Source organism: Taudactylus pleione, unplaced genomic scaffold, assembly GCF_031769625.1.
Source record: "Taudactylus pleione unplaced genomic scaffold, aTauple2 ptg000285l, whole genome shotgun sequence".
In the NCBI taxonomy this organism is placed as follows: Eukaryota; Metazoa; Chordata; class Amphibia; order Anura; family Myobatrachidae; genus Taudactylus; species Taudactylus pleione.
The window spans coordinates 1,012,995-1,028,965 of record NW_028284687.1 but is presented as its reverse complement, the minus strand read 5'-3'; the positions used below and the strand labels follow the sequence as shown (position 1 = coordinate 1,028,965).

Sequence of the window (15,971 nt, the reverse complement as noted above, 5' to 3'; positions counted from 1 at the left end):
GATGAGGGTATCTGGGAGTATATGCAGTAAAATTTGGTGTCTTTCTCAATACACAGGATTACACAGTAGTGAAGAAGACATCCAGCGAGTGTGAGACACCCAGCAGCCGTCCCTGTGTGTCAGGGGGACTGAGTAGGACCCAGAGCCCCATCACGGTGTCTCCATCTCACTCACTGATTCATGAGAGACACAGTTACCAGAAGATCCTGGATCTCTCTGCTGACTGGAGAGGTGACTGCTGGGAATGGGACATTATACAGTAACACCAGGGGATGTGTCTGGGTGATGACTGTATCATTGTGTGTGTCAGCTTCCTATAAGGTGTCAGGATGTCACTGTCTATGTCTCCATGCAGGAGGGGGAGTATATAGAGGAACACAGGGGTCTGTACAAGGATGTCATGATGGAGAATCACCGGCCCCTCACATCAGTGGGTAAGAGGAGACTCATTTATTGTACAGGGGAGAGCAGGTATGGGTCCCCCCTATATACAGATCACCTGATATATACAATGTACTCAGTCACTGTGTGTCTCCTACAGATGGACCCATTAACAGAAATACCCCAGAGAGATGTCCCCATCCTCTTTATTCCCAGGATTGTAAAGAGGAGAATCACAGGATGCCACAGGAGCATCAGGTAGTTGGGATTTAGGGTCTTACCATTATACCAGAGTCACTGTCACTGTATGATGTATAGAGAAGCTGTGTTTGTCTTATACACTGTTATTATACCTTGTTATCTCTGAAATCAGACTTTTTCATTTTGTGGGTTTTTTAGGGGGAAGATTTGGTGGATATAAAGGTTGAACATATGGACGGAGAGGAAGAGATTTATGTGACTGATATAAAGGCAGAAGATATAGAGGGAGAGGAAGAGACGTATGTGACTGATATAAAGGCAGAAGATACAGAGGGAGAAGAAGAGACGTATGTGACTGATATGAAGGCAGAAGATACAGAGGGAGAAGAGACGTATGTGACTGATATAAAGGCAGAAGATAGAGAGGGAGAAGAAGAGCTGTATGTGACTGATACGAAGACAGAAGATACAAAGGGAGAAGAAGAGACGTATGTGACTGATATGAAGGCAGAAGATATAGAGGGAGAAGAAAAGACGTATGTGAGGGGTGATCAGCAGTGTAAGGAGGAAGTAATCTCTACAGATAACAGCACAGGTGAGTAATAAACACTTACTACAGAAGTGTCTCATTCTCCTTGCTGAGTCACTACAACAATCTCTTATCCTGCACGCCGACCAGCCCAGGGATCTGACCAGTCTCCTCCCCACACTCTCTGGTGTATCTCCTACATCAGGAGCAATCAGCCCCTATTATACTCCTGCTCTCCTCCTCACATCATGTCACTGTGTGTTACCAGCCCAGAGATCTGACCAGTCTCTTCTCCACACTCTCTGGGGTATCTCATACATTAGGAGCCATCAGCCCCTATTATACTCCTGCTCTCTTCCTCACATCATGTCACTGTGTGTTACCAGCCCAGAGTTCTGACCAGTCTCCTCCCCACACTCTCTGGTGTATCTCATACATCAGGAGCCATCAGCCCCTATTATACTCCTGCTCTCTTCCTCACATCATGTGACTGTGTGTTACCAGCCCAGAGATCTGACCAGTCTCCTCCTCACACTCTCTGGTGTATCTCATACATCAGGAGCCATCAGCCCCTATTATACTTCTGCTCTCCAACTCACATCATGTCACTATGTGTTACCAGCCCAGAGATCTGACCAGTCTCCTCCCCAACCTCTCTGGTGTATCTCATACATCAGGAGCCATCAGCCTCTATTATACTCCTGCTCTCCTCCTCACATCCTCACATCATGTTACTGTGTGTTACCAAACCAGAGATCTGACCAGTCTCCTCCCTACACTCTCTGGTGTATCTCATACATCAGGAGCCATCAGCCTCTATTATACTCCTGCCCTCCCCCTCACATCATGTCACTATGTGTTACCAGCCCAGAGATCTGACCAGTCTCCTCCCCACACTCTCTGGTGTTTGTTTTTCCTTTCCATAGGGGACGCAGGTATAAAGCTACGTATAATCTGTTCAACTGACTGGGCACCAATCAGTTAAAGTCTTTGACTTCCCAGGCAGCCCAGTCTCCTTCTTCCCTTTTACTTCTCCAATCGCAGGCAGGCTAGTTTGCGTTTGGTGCCATTAGGGGCCAGGCACACTTTAACATGGGGCTACTTGTGCAGCCTTAACTCTTTATCTTTTATTTTGAGTGAGAAGCGCAGAGTGTCCTATAGGAGGCTCAGTGCTGTCACTCCACCAACTCCTGGCGCATTTGGCCGCGGTGCTCGTGGCCAGGTCAGCGACTTCGGCTGGGTACTCCACAGGCACAGAAAATCTTAGCCGGCTGCCGTGGGAGCAGGGAAGCTTCTTCTGCCGGTGCTGGAGACCGCCGGATGGGTCTCTGACAAGCAGGTGGCAGGGCTGCCCGCACCAAACTAGACCACCAGGGCTCAGAGGCAATGGGGCTGTGTGCTAGACGTGGACATTCGCCCTGGGGGCTCCATGTTAGAAGGAGGAGATGGGCTCTTCCCCAGCCCCTGGTGGGTTCCCTCACGGAAGAGGAAAAAACAAAAAACACAATTTTAAAAGGAAGAATGGACTGTGCCTAACAATGAGTTAATTCAAAGGAAGTGGGGGGGGGGGGGGGGGCGGCAGAAAAAATCATAGACCATACATAAAACAATCTACAAAGATAAACACACCTCTAAAAACAAGTAAATGTATTTATGAGTCTCTTGGATCAGCCTTTAAAATAACCTTTTGGTGATAATACAAAAATAATCTTGGATATTATATATGTGAAGTCTTGATAGATGTCGCTGGTATTATATGGGAGGGGTACCCCTACGGATGTGAACAGGGGAACTGTAGGGAGTGTGGACAGTAATGAGACTCCGGACTATTCTGCCCCCCCAGGGGGCAGACAAACAGCGTGTAACCTTTTTCTAGGTATCTGCCGCTGCACGTCTCCCTAGGATGGAGCTGTAGCCTGGGAAGGGCATGTTCCTACCTTTAAATCCCCGTAGGAGACTCTCCGCCAGGCACCCCCTCCTCTAACGGAGTCTTACCTGCTGTATCTTCTCCCTATGCTATGGGCAACATCTCACTTTATAAAAACTTTCATCTTTAGTAAATTTACCCTTCATAAACAAAAAATATTTCATAGCAAAAAAAAATGAGTCAAATTGTTTCAGTGTAATACAGAGAGGCTAGTTTGACACAGAGTGTCTCTGGAGAAATAGACCTTCTAAAAAAATTCTACAAGTCTATCCCAAAACGGGTTAAAATGTTAACAGAAAAAAATTATAAAAAAAGAAAAAGGATATGTGATTACTGCTTTAATCTCATTATCCACATGTAAATCATGTAGTGCAAGTGTTTTTAATGTGTAAATCCACCTAAGTTCTTCCTTATTAATTTTCTTCTCAAAATTTCCCCCTCTCCAATTAGCAGAAGCCTGTTTGATTCCTGTGTATTTAACTTCCTACAGGGTTTTTTATCATGTTTGTCCTTGAAATGTTTTGAGAGATTGTGTGTCTCAAGGCCCCTGTTGACATTCCTGATGTGCTCTGCTATACCTGTTTTGAGAGTTCTTGTTGTCCTCCTTACGTATTGGAGTCCGCAGGTAGATAGATAAGGTAGATTACACCCTTGTTTTGACACGTAATGTGCTCTCTAATTTAAAAAGATTTGTCAGGTTTTTTTTGGAGTTGAAGTTGATGATTTTCTTGGTGGTAATGTTGTGTCTTACATTTCGCAGTAAAAAAATTGCCTTTATTCAAAATGGTCTAAAGTGTGGTTTGTTTCAGATTTTTCCTGTTGAGGTGGCTATGGGTCAGATGTGTTTTCAAATCCTCTACCTTCCGGTATATTACTCTGGGTTTCTCTGGTAGTACATCTGCCAAAATGTAAACCTCTAAAAGGATATGCCAATGTTTCCGAAGTATCCTTTCTAGCTTTCTACTGTCTTGAGTAAATTGTGTTAAAAAAGGTTGTTTTGTACTTCTCGCTATTGACTTCTCTCCTTATATCTCAAAAGTGTTTATCTGTCTAGATCTATGTTTCTTTGTAGATCTTGATCAAGTTTATTCTACTTGTATCCTTTGTCTAAAAATTGTTGTTTCATATTCTTAGCCTGAATTTTAAAGTCCTCTAATTTAGTGCAGTTACTTCTGACTCGTTTGAACTGGCCTGATTGGTATGTTATGTAGCTAGTTCTGATGGTGTCCGCTTGTCGTGAGGTTGTAGCTGTTTACGTCTACTTTCTTTTCATAGGTTTTCGTGTGTAGACTTTGGTTTTCTATGAATATCGTTAAATCTAGAAAGTTTACTGTGTTCTTGTTATAATCTGTTGTGAAGAACAAATTGTTATTGATGTGGCTTAGAAATTCTAGCAGTCTCTCTCTTCCTTGCCCTGCCATATATTACATCGTCTATGTACCTCCTCGATAGGACCAGGTTTGCCCCGAAGTCATGCCCACACCAAATGAATGACCTCCCACCAACTCATAAACAGGTTGGCATAACGGGGCAAACCTGGTCCCCAAGGCTGTACCGGTTGTCTGTCTGTAATATGCCTCCTCGAACCTGAAATAATTAATTTGTAAGATGAATTGTATGCACCTTAAGATGAAATCTGTTTGCACCTGGTCAAATTCTTTAAAGAAAGTGTTGTACGGCCTCTACTCCCTTGTGTCTGTGGTCAGATGATAACTTATAGCACCTCCAATCGGTACTGGGTAAACCCACACACTCTAAGATGACAAATGGATAAGGGGACAAATAGGACTCTTGGAGATGAAGACCCCTCTTCCCATGAAGCAGTAGAAGTACATATAGTTTCTATCCACACTTATCACCCACTAATAGACAGATCTGGATCACAGCACTGATGGAACAATGCTAGGGTGTGAGGCTTCCTTAATCTGTGTATATGGGAGGCTTGGACCCTTCCTCCTGAGCATTGTTATCCCCTTGTGTGTTCAGATGACTGCTACAAAGACTGAGACCACTGACTGCACAGCTTGCTGCATGTTAGGTGATATAATAACCACAATCATGTTATATGGAAGATCTATTGCAGGACATGAGGAGATACTGTCCCTGGTGAAATTAAGGAGATCTCTCAGGTATGATGGTCCTGTCATCTTCAGCTCATTCCACCTTACCACAATGCAATGAGGAGCCCTTTGCCCATTGATATAAATGGTCGGGTACCTACCGCTGGGGGCTTCCATTTTACCTCCTGTCCTGTAGCGTTGGTGCCAGTTATTCTGGATCTTCCAGCGAGTCCCCCTTATTTACAGCTGCATTGTATTTCCTACCAATGTTACCGGATGGGTGAAACGGGCACACCTGGTGCCATTACCATAGTGGTACAATGTCAGACCAGCTAAGTGACCAACTACTGGCAGACCCCGGGAGACAACCTTACTGATATGTCCCTACCGAGATATCAGTGTTACTGGGACAACGGGAGGTTACATTTCTATTTCCCCTCCTCATAATCAGACACACAATGTTATTTGTATATAATGCTTCATGTTTTATTCCTCTAGATAACATTCCCTAATTGGCAAAGAGGGCTTGGACACGGGACCTTACTGACGCATTATATATATACGGTCACCTGGGCTAATAGCTCAGCCTGTAAAATGAGCCCCGGATCAAATGCTGTGACCTTCTCAAATATAGATAAGAGGAGCCCACTTCTCAGACGTCTTTCTTATTATATACTCATGTGCCAGAGACCCCCATCCAATAACACCCAGGTCCTCCTTTCCACGATGGGGCATGGACTCCACAAGCTCTATGAAGTGCTGTGTAGATAGCCATGCAACCTGAATAATGGTCCACAATTCCGTTATATTTCCCGGCGGTAAATAACATGTGTTTTATTGGGTTCTAGTCCGGGAAACTAGAGGTCAACTCATAAAGCCAAACTCAGTGGAAATCTCCTGCAGCCATAAACTGGTGGCTAAACACCTGTGTGGTGGTGCATTGTCCTGATGAAGGACCTGCTCCCATCTGAGTGACTGCATGAATATACTTATCAAGCCTCGTTTAACGTCGCTTATATCAAAATATGCTGCCATCTTCACTGCAAATTATATAATAACAGATTACACTGATATCTAAATCAATTAAGAAAAATGTAATTTTATGTGGCGGTGGGATGTACTGGGAATGGAAGCAGCTGTCTCTGGTTTTCTGGCACACGAGTGTATATATTTATCAATAATAGTGTATTTTGGTGCCGGTTAATGATTTATATATTACCCCAACATCTGCCCATTTCATGGCAATTTGGGGACATTTCACCACAGTCTGTATTGAATAATAATCTTGTTCTAGGCAAACATTTATATTTCCATATATGTATTTTATTCCCAGCAGATGGATGTAGCAGCCGGAATGTCTCAGAGGATCATCTCGTTATAACTCAGAATTGTGAAATTGATAATGATGACATCACCCGAGATTCTCCTGGAGAAAACCCAATTGCCCCAATTATACAGCCAGTACCTCACAGTGCAGATATATCACCTGATCCCTCTGATCACGGGGAATGTTCTGATAATTCAGAGATTGGTGCATCTGTTCCATCTTGTACAGTAGATAAAATATTTCTCTCTACTATAGGTGCCAAACGTTTTAAACAGAACACAAAGCTTATTACCCATCAGCCAGCTAAGGCAGGTGACAGGCCACTTCCATGTTCTGAGTGTGGAAAATATTTCAGATATAAATCTGATCTAGTTACACATCAGAGAAGTCACACAGGGGAGAAACCATTTCCATGCTCTGAGTGTGGGAAATGTTTTACACATAAATCAGCTCTTGTTACACATCAGAGAAGTCACACAGGTGAGAAACCATTTCCATGTTCTCAGTGTGGGAAATGTTTTATACAAAAATCATGTCTTTTTAGACATCAGAGATGTCACACAGGTGTGAAACCATTTCCATGTTCTCAGTGTGGGAAATGTTTTATACAAAAATCATGTCTTGTGAGACATCAGAGACATCACACAGGAGAGAAGCCATTTCCATGTTCTGAGTGTGGGAAATGTTTTAGAGAGAAATCATATTTTATCATACATCAAAGAAGTCACACAGGTGAAAAGCTATTTCCATGTTCTGAGTGTGGGAAATGTTTTACACAGAAATCAGTTCTTGTTAGACATCAGAGGCATCACACAGGTCAGAGGCCATTTCCGTGTTCTAAGTGTGGAAAATATTTCAGATCTAAATCAAATTTAATTATACATGAGAGAAATCACACAGGTGAGAAACACTTTGCATGTTCTGAGTGTGGAAAATGTTTTACACAGAAATCAAATCTAGTTACACATCAGAGAAGACACACAGGTGAGAAACCATTTCCATGTTCTGAGTGTGGAAAATATTTTAGGTATAAGTCAAATTTAGTTACACATGAGAGAAGTCACACAGATGAGAAACCATTTCCATGTTCTGAGTGTGGGAAATGTTTTACACAGAAATCATCTCTTGTTACACATCAGAAAAGTCACACAGGTGAGAAACCATTTCCATGTTCTCAGTGTGGGAAATGTTTTACACATAAATCATCTCTTGTTACACATCAGAGAAGTCACACAGGTGAGAAACCATTTCCATGTTCTCAGTGTGGGAAATGTTTTACACACAAAAAAGTTCTTGTTATACATGAGAGAAGTCACACAGGTGAGAAACCATTTCCATGTTCTGAGTGTGGGAAATGTTTTACACATAAATCAGCTCTTGTTACACATCAGAAAAGTCACACAGGTGAGAAACCATTTACATGTCCTCAGTGTGGGAAATGTTTTACACATAAATCATCTCTTGTTACACATCAGAAAAGTCACACAGGGGAGAAACCATTTCCATGTTCTGAGTGTGGGAAATGTTTTACACATAAGTCAGCTCTTGTTAGACATCTGAGACGTCACACAGGTGAGAAACCATTTCCTGAGTAAGTGTTGATACACAGGTGTGTTTGGAAGTGAGAATATTATATCAAAAGTTAAAAACCTGAGAATACATAGTATTTCTCTTGCAATTATTTAATTCACATTTATACAGCAAGGAGTCCATGTGCAGCTATAAATGGACATTTTAGGCTGACTCTAAGCTGCATGCAATGTGGTTGCAATTGTAGCCACCTGCCTCCATCACAATTCTCATTGTGGTATTCTGAGTCAGACACCCCCAATCTCCACTGACTAGATCACCCGTCATGGCAGCACTTACACCTACCCAATATTGGGCGCAAGGGATCCGACTGATAATGACATGGAATGGCCAAATGCACAACTCAGCTCACAATTGCATCTATACTCCTACGAGACACAGTCTACGTGCGAACGGCCAGCTGAGGCACAGTCACTCCCATCAGCTGTAAGTCATGCGTGTAAGATATGGCCACCTCAGAATCACTTGTAGTTACTCAGATATAACTAAGAGGCTGTCACACCATGAGGTCACAGCAACAGTGAGGCACAAGGACTGTCCTGTATGTGGGGGCTCCGGATAGAGTTACATTATCTGTACATTAGTGTGTATGAGACCGTGCTTTCTCTTATCTGCAAAGAGGATGCTGGGAAGATATTTTTGAAACCTAATTTTGGCATTTTGTATAGAGATCTGTTCATACAAGCTACATTGTAGTTTTATTTTTCTGACATTACTTTATATTTTTACTTCTTTAAATATATTTGTCTATGTTAATGCTAGATGTGGATGTGTATGACACAACTAGAAGGCGTTTGGTGTAATGATTTTATCCTGTGCTAAATCATACCGTACATCAGGGTGTGATCACTTGAATTTTCAAAAGGTCTGGTTGCAACGGATGCTGATTCAAATTCCTTGGAACAATCCCCAGGTGAAGATAAGAACTGTCAACAGGCAATCCTTAAATAGCATATGTTGTTACTGTAACCAGTGGGTTAAATAATTTCTACATACGCAAATAAGTTGTAATACCTATGCTGGGGCCCATTGAGGTTTGAAAAGGAGATTGTATTCATATAGTTTTAGTCTATGGATACTTTCACAGAATGGTCAGTTTCACCTTTAGGGTCAGACAAGACATATATTGAGGGGGCTTCTTGTACCTGACATTAGCAGAGATGTATTATAAGCCCTTAAAACCTTATATGGTGTTAGCAGTAGACAGTGAGCCACATTCCATAAGAATGACCATTGTAAGGTGTGTAGAAACACTAAGCATTATGGGTTACTGATAGCAAAGCCCATATTGTAGACAAAGGGACTTTGAAAGACAGTGTAACTCCAGACATCCTAGGACATGTCAACTGTATTTATTTGTCCTGGTTATATGTTAATGCTTACTGCGCATGTGCAAGAGATAAGAATGGTCCATGCTGTGTTATACCAATCAGTGCCTGGTACCCAGTATGTAACTGATATGGGCTTAATATCCAGAAGCCAACACCCAGACTATGGTATATAATTCAAGACCTAGACAAAAGCCCTTCAGCTCGATTATGGACCTGAGACTGCAGTAAGGTGCCTACAATGTATATTGATCGTCCTGGGCGTTATGAAACGAGGCCTCCCCAGTTGACCTACATCTCATGAAGAAGAAGAAACACTGGTGTTTCAATACATAGATAAAAGTTGAGTATATAAATATATACTCTGAATGTTGTTTGTTAATTGTTACTTGAAATAAAGTGTGTTAATTTGTACTCGATTGGTTATGTGTATAACTCACGAAAAAAAAGGGGGAGAACCAGGGGCGCTAGGCAAGGTATATAGAAGTGATTCAATATAATAATGTGTCTAAAGACTCGCTGCTTCCAGTGAGGAGCTGACCCTCATAAAAACAATGCAAAATAGAACCCACAATAAGGAAGCGCAGAGTTCAGTAGACATAATAAAAAAACAATGTGAATCAATAATAAAATAGATGTTGAATAATACAAAAACAATTTAATAAAATGCAAATAACACATGGAGTCAAAGGTAGGAATATAGATAAGGACACATATCTTATGAATCACCTAAAAACATGAATTGACAGGTCAATGAATGACTGCCGCGCACTTAATGCACTAAATATAATGGGCTACCACAGTTGTCTCTTAGTGTTCAGATATAACCAGAAGTTGCAAAGTTTAAAAATAGGTAAAACCTCCTCTGAGAATATGGGACAGTGGACAATGCCAAAAGTAATGGGACAAGAAAGCTGATCCAACTAGTCCCTCTCTCAATTAGCCAATATGTGCCTGGTGATAGACAAAAAATGCTCTTTGACAAATGTTCCTTTTGTGCCACAAATAGCTCCACTTAGTTGATAGCAATATTATAGAAATCCATAATGATTGAAAAGTCACGTCTCAATAATGTTAAAAGAGTGGTGTACTCACAGTTGCTATACATTTTCAGCGTATTGGCTTTAAAAGGACCAGGTACCTGGATTGTGCACTTCCCTGGTGGTTCCGTAAAGCCGGGAGCTGTAGTATGGTCACAAATCAGACCTCCAAAGCTGGCGTACAGTGGCCGTGGATTGAGTCCAGCGACTGTGAGGCCGCCGGGTATCGGCACTGGGGCCCGTACACTTCGAAGCGGGTGGACTCGGCAGGGAAGTCACACAGCGGTGAGCAGCACAAGGTAATGGAACAGGAGCAGTGAGGCAGAAGCCTCTGACGTCACTGGGGGTGTGTTGCTGATGCGTTTCTTGGCACAAGCCATTTTTTACAAAGCTGTATTTCCCTTGAAAACGCTAAGTGTTCTAGATTTATTTATAAACCTTACTTGTTATAAGATTAAATGAAATAATTCACACCAATACAGATTCTAAACTAAATGACAATGCTTTTACTTAGACACAGCGTAATTATACATGTACTTTTGCCAATGCAGTTACAACAAAAAACACTTTGGTTATATTAGCAGCAGTAGGAAATACTTGCAAAATAAATTTGTGACACCCAGTGCAGCATCATAGCAATCAGCCAATTTCATACATACGTACCGCAACGGCACCCTCAGACCCTCGTTGTGTGCTGTCTCTTCTCCAAGTGCTCCCCCCTCTCTCTCTCTCTGGGGAGTTTTTATACTATAACCTGTCCATTTCTCTAACACATCCAAATTGGCGAATATTAATTTATTTAATATTCATACATGCTTGACCTTTATTGGTTATGTGTCTCTTAACCAAAATATTGACACTTATTCTGTTATCTCTTTCTGTTCCCATGCCTTAATTACTCATCTAGCCTTCACCTCTGACTATTGCAGACAAATGCTATCTTGATTTTAACTCTTTTTCTTTATAAAATCAGACTTGCTGTCTCCTAGTTCTGCTCACATAAATACTGACACACTTTAAACCCATGACTCTTTCTGCTAGAACAAAATGGCTACAATTCTTATTGCTGACCACTAAACAAGATGGCTGCTTCATCAGTTATAATTTATCCATATCTCCGCAGTTAATCACACCTGCATAGAAATAAACACTAATCTCTATATACTTATTAATACTGCATTTAAAATACCTTTAGATCAAACATTAAACAAATTACCTGGTGCAACAGAGACTCATTTATTTACTTTGGAGGGGGGAGGGTAGGCCTCAATCCTCTCCAGGGTTGAAACCATTCAACAAATGCGACCCAGCTGCACCTCACACAACTATACTAATACTGAATATCATCCTAAACATTTTTATATATTCTACATTGCAATATAGGGAAAAATAAACGAACATGAATAGATGCATATATTCGTGAATTGCTGAAGGGATATGTACGAGCACATATTCCTGTGTTATCACCCTCATGCTGGAATCTTGTCTTAAAAGACCATAAGTGGCCAACCACAGTAATCCATCAATTAAGTATGCAATCAAGTGGTATTGATCCCAGGTAGCAGACAGACTGGACAAATACATACTAAGAATCCAAAAACATTTTTATACATTCAGACAGAGGCCAACAGAAAAAGTATTTTGTTAAAGAAAGTCTAAAGTAAAAATATTCTAAAAAATCAATATACTTAAGTATAATAAATTAAACCTATTATAAACAGTTAAATATATGGAGAGAAAATATATAAAAGTTAAAAAAATTAAATAATGTAGAAATACTGAAAAACAAATTAAATATATATTATTTGTTTATTAAGAAATATATATAAAACATATATTTCTTAATAATAAATTAATAATGTATATTAAATTTGTTTTTCAGTATTTCTACATGTTATTTAATTTTTACATTTTTTATATATTTTCTCTCCATATATTTACACTGTTTATAATAAGTTTAATTTACTATACTTAAGTATATTGTTTTTTTTAGAATATTTTTCCTTTAGACCTTCTTTAACAAAATAATATTTTTTTTTGTTGGCCTCTGAATGTATAAAACATTTTTTGGATTCTTTGTGTGTATTTGTCTATTCTTGCTGCCTAGGATCAATCCCACTTGATTGCATACTTATTTGATGGATTACTGTGGTTGGCCACTTATGGTCCTCTAAGACAAGATTCCAGCATGAGGGAAATACAGCTTTGAGAAAACGGCTTATGCCGAGAAACGCATCAGCGACACACCCCAGTGACGTCAAAGGCTTCTGGATCACTGCTCCTGTTCCATTACCTTGTGCTGCTCACCGCTGTGCGCCTCCCCTGCCGGATGCACCCGCATCAAAGTGTACGGACCCCAGTGCCGATACCCGGCGGCCTCAGACAGTCGCTGGACTCAATCCACGGCCACTGTACACCAGCTTTGGAGGTCTTATTTGTGACCATACTACAGCTCCCGGCTTAACAGAACCACCAGGGAAGTGCACAATCCAGGTACCTGGTCCTTTTAAAGCCAATACGCTGAAAATTTATAGCAACTCTGAGTACACCACTCTTTTAACATCATTGAGACGTGACTTTTCAATCATGGATTTCTATAATATTGCTATCAACTAAGTGGAGCTATTTGCGGTGTTTTGTGGAACAAAAGGAACATTTGTCAGACAAAGAGCATTTTTTGCCTATCACCAGGCACATATTGGCTGATTGACAGAGGGACTTGTTGGATCAGCTTTCTTGTCCCATTACTTTTGGCATTGTCCACTGTCCCATATTCTCTCGGAGGAGGTTTTACCTATTTTTAAACTTTGCAACTTCTGGTTATATCTTAACACTAAGACAACTGTGGTAGCCCATTATATTTAGTGCATTAAGTGTGCGGCGGTCATTCATTGATCTGTCAATTCATGTATGTTTTTAGGTGATTCATAATAGATATGTGTACTTATCTATATTTCTACCTTTGACTCCATTTGGTATTTGCATTTTATTAAATTATGTTTTTTGTATTATTAATAATTTATAATTTATTCACATTAATTGTTTTTTTTATTATTTATGTCTACTGAACTCTGCGCTTCCTTATTGTGGTTTTTATGTGTATAACTATTCACTTTGATCAGAACGAAACCCACCGTTATGCAGCTACACGTCAGGACAGCTCCTGGATACTCCACTGGTCTCTGCTTAGATCACCAGATGATTTGTCTTCTACTGTCACCTGGTTTCCCCATTCTCTGGAGGTTCTCCTTATATAAAATAGGTTACAACTGCATTCTATTGCGTAAATGACACTTAGTATTGCACGTGATGAAGTCTTTCACTGAAAAATTATTACCATTGATCATAACTTCAGTGACTTAATTTTGTTCATCTCCTTTGACCTCCTTACATCCAATACACGTCCCACATCTGAGAAACCTTTAGACTTGATACTCAGTGTTCTCTTTCTTAGGTAAGGCGCTTCTAAGTAGGTGGGAGCCTATGTTAGGGGTACTTCTATAGATACACTTGGGTATTTTGGGGAGATGGGGACCGATTATGGGTTTTTTCTTTAAGATACTCCAATGATTTCGTAGGGATTTTTCCATTAATTCGTGTTGGCTGTTATAGGAAGTTAGAAAAACTTTCCCCCTTTGAGTGGTCTTTTATTTCTCTTTCACATGATTTTCTAATTATTTTTCTCTAGGCCCTTTCTTTATCTCTTCCATTGTAGATTCAATACCGTCCTGGGGTATTTTGAGATTAAATGGTTTTTATAGCAGCCTTTTAGCGCTGTTATGCACTCTATCTATATGCACCTTTTCCTGCACTTTATACGTATGTTTTTGCATTATCTTGCATGTTTACAGAGATGTTTTTATTTTTCAGATTTTGAATGATTTTTTTTCATTGTTTCTATTTAGTGAGGATTCATGGATCCGTTAATTAATATGGGGAATGGACATAATAATGAGGAATGTTATAGGAGTAACTATACATCCTGTGGGGATTTATAGATACTGGACGATCTGCCTATATCATATAAACCTTCCCTCAGCTGGTGAAAAGACAAATGTTTACATTACCATCGTTACGGACCGGACGTGACGTTATGCATTGTTACGCAACAAGCAGGAACTGAAGGCATTTGCAGTAGAGGCCTGGCAGAGCATCACCAGGGATGAAACCCAGCGTCTGGTGATGTCTATGCGTTCCAGACTTCAGGCTGTAATTGCCTGCAAAGGATTTGCAACAAAGTATTAAAAAGTGAAAGTTTGATTTAGGATTGTTTAGTTTGTCCCATTACTTTTGGCCCCTTAAAAAGTGGGAGGCACATATAGAAACCGTTGTAATTCCTACACCGTTCACCTGATTTGAATGTAATTACCCTCAAATTAAATCTGAAAGTCTACAGTTAAAGCACATCTTCTTTGTTTCATTTCAAAGCCATTGTGGTGGTGAATAGAGGCCAAACTATGAAAATTCCGTCAATGTCCCAATATTTATGCACCTGACTGTACTCCATGGTAATCCATTATCACCGCATGGATAGAAATAGAGATGGAAATATGTTTTGATCCAAGTATAAATGTCCACAAAAATATTTTAATTGCTGAAAAAGGATTTATTTATTTCTTTAATTAACATTTTGCAGTTATAACATATTCATGATAGTCCAGTTACAGAATACCATCCCTTAAGATAGCCCTCCAGTCATTTATATCATGAATGACATATACAATGTTTATCAACTTTGAATGCTTATAAAAACTGTTACACTTCATGCAGTGCAATGATTCATATATCAAATAAAAGGAAATTTAATGATGAATTCAACACAATAAACAGAGGTCAAATATTTGCATTACAAGGGAAGTAATGCCGTGAAAACAACACTTAGGGTGAAAATCCCTGTGTACTTATGATGTTACTGTCCTATCAGTATTTCGTTGGGTATCCTTTATTTTTCAAGACCGCAGCACAGCGACGTGATCCAGGATTGTGGTGTTAAGTGAAAATGGTCTTTCCTATGCAGCAATTGCAGGAGAAGTTGGTGGGAATGTGACAACATCAGTACGAAAGTTTTGTTTACGCGATCAGGAAACACAATCTATACAAAACAAAGAAAGAAAATGCCGGAAAAAGTGCACAACAGCTGCTGATAGGAGAATAAAACGAATTTATGTCAGGGACAGATGATGTCATCTGCGGCCATTAGCAGTAAACTGAGTGCAAGTGGTGTTTTTGTCAGTGGAAGAACGGAACGGAGAAGACTAACGGAGGTTGGCCTAAAAGGTAGGATTACTCGAAAAAAGCCATTGCTATATAAAAAGCAGCAGCAGAAATGAATACAGTGGGCAAAAGAACACATTGCATGGACAGAAGGTCAGTGGAAACAAGTGATAAGGAGTGACGAAACTAAGATATCGATATTTGGTAGTGATGGGAGAAAATGTGGAGACGTCGCATCGGGGAAGAAGTACATCCAGATTTTATTCAAGCAACAACAAAGAATCCTACAAGTGTTATGATCTGGGCATGTATGACAGCAGATGCTGTAGGCCGCCTTTATGTCATAAATGGCACACTGAACAGCAGAAAGTACA

At 40.3% G+C, this 15,971-nt stretch overlaps 1 protein-coding gene across 1 annotated transcript; it reads left to right on the top strand.

Moving 5' to 3' along the window:
• The first annotated feature begins 355 nt into the window (after positions 1 to 355).
• LOC148512033 (uncharacterized) lies at positions 356 to 7,962 on the top strand. Its single transcript, XM_088482368.1, is given in 5 exon segments — positions 356 to 434; positions 542 to 639; positions 781 to 1,177; positions 6,435 to 7,939; positions 7,942 to 7,962. Coding segments are annotated over 5 exon segments (2,055 nt in total). The 5' UTR covers positions 356 to 400.
• The last annotated feature ends 8,009 nt before the right edge of the window (positions 7,963 to 15,971 follow it).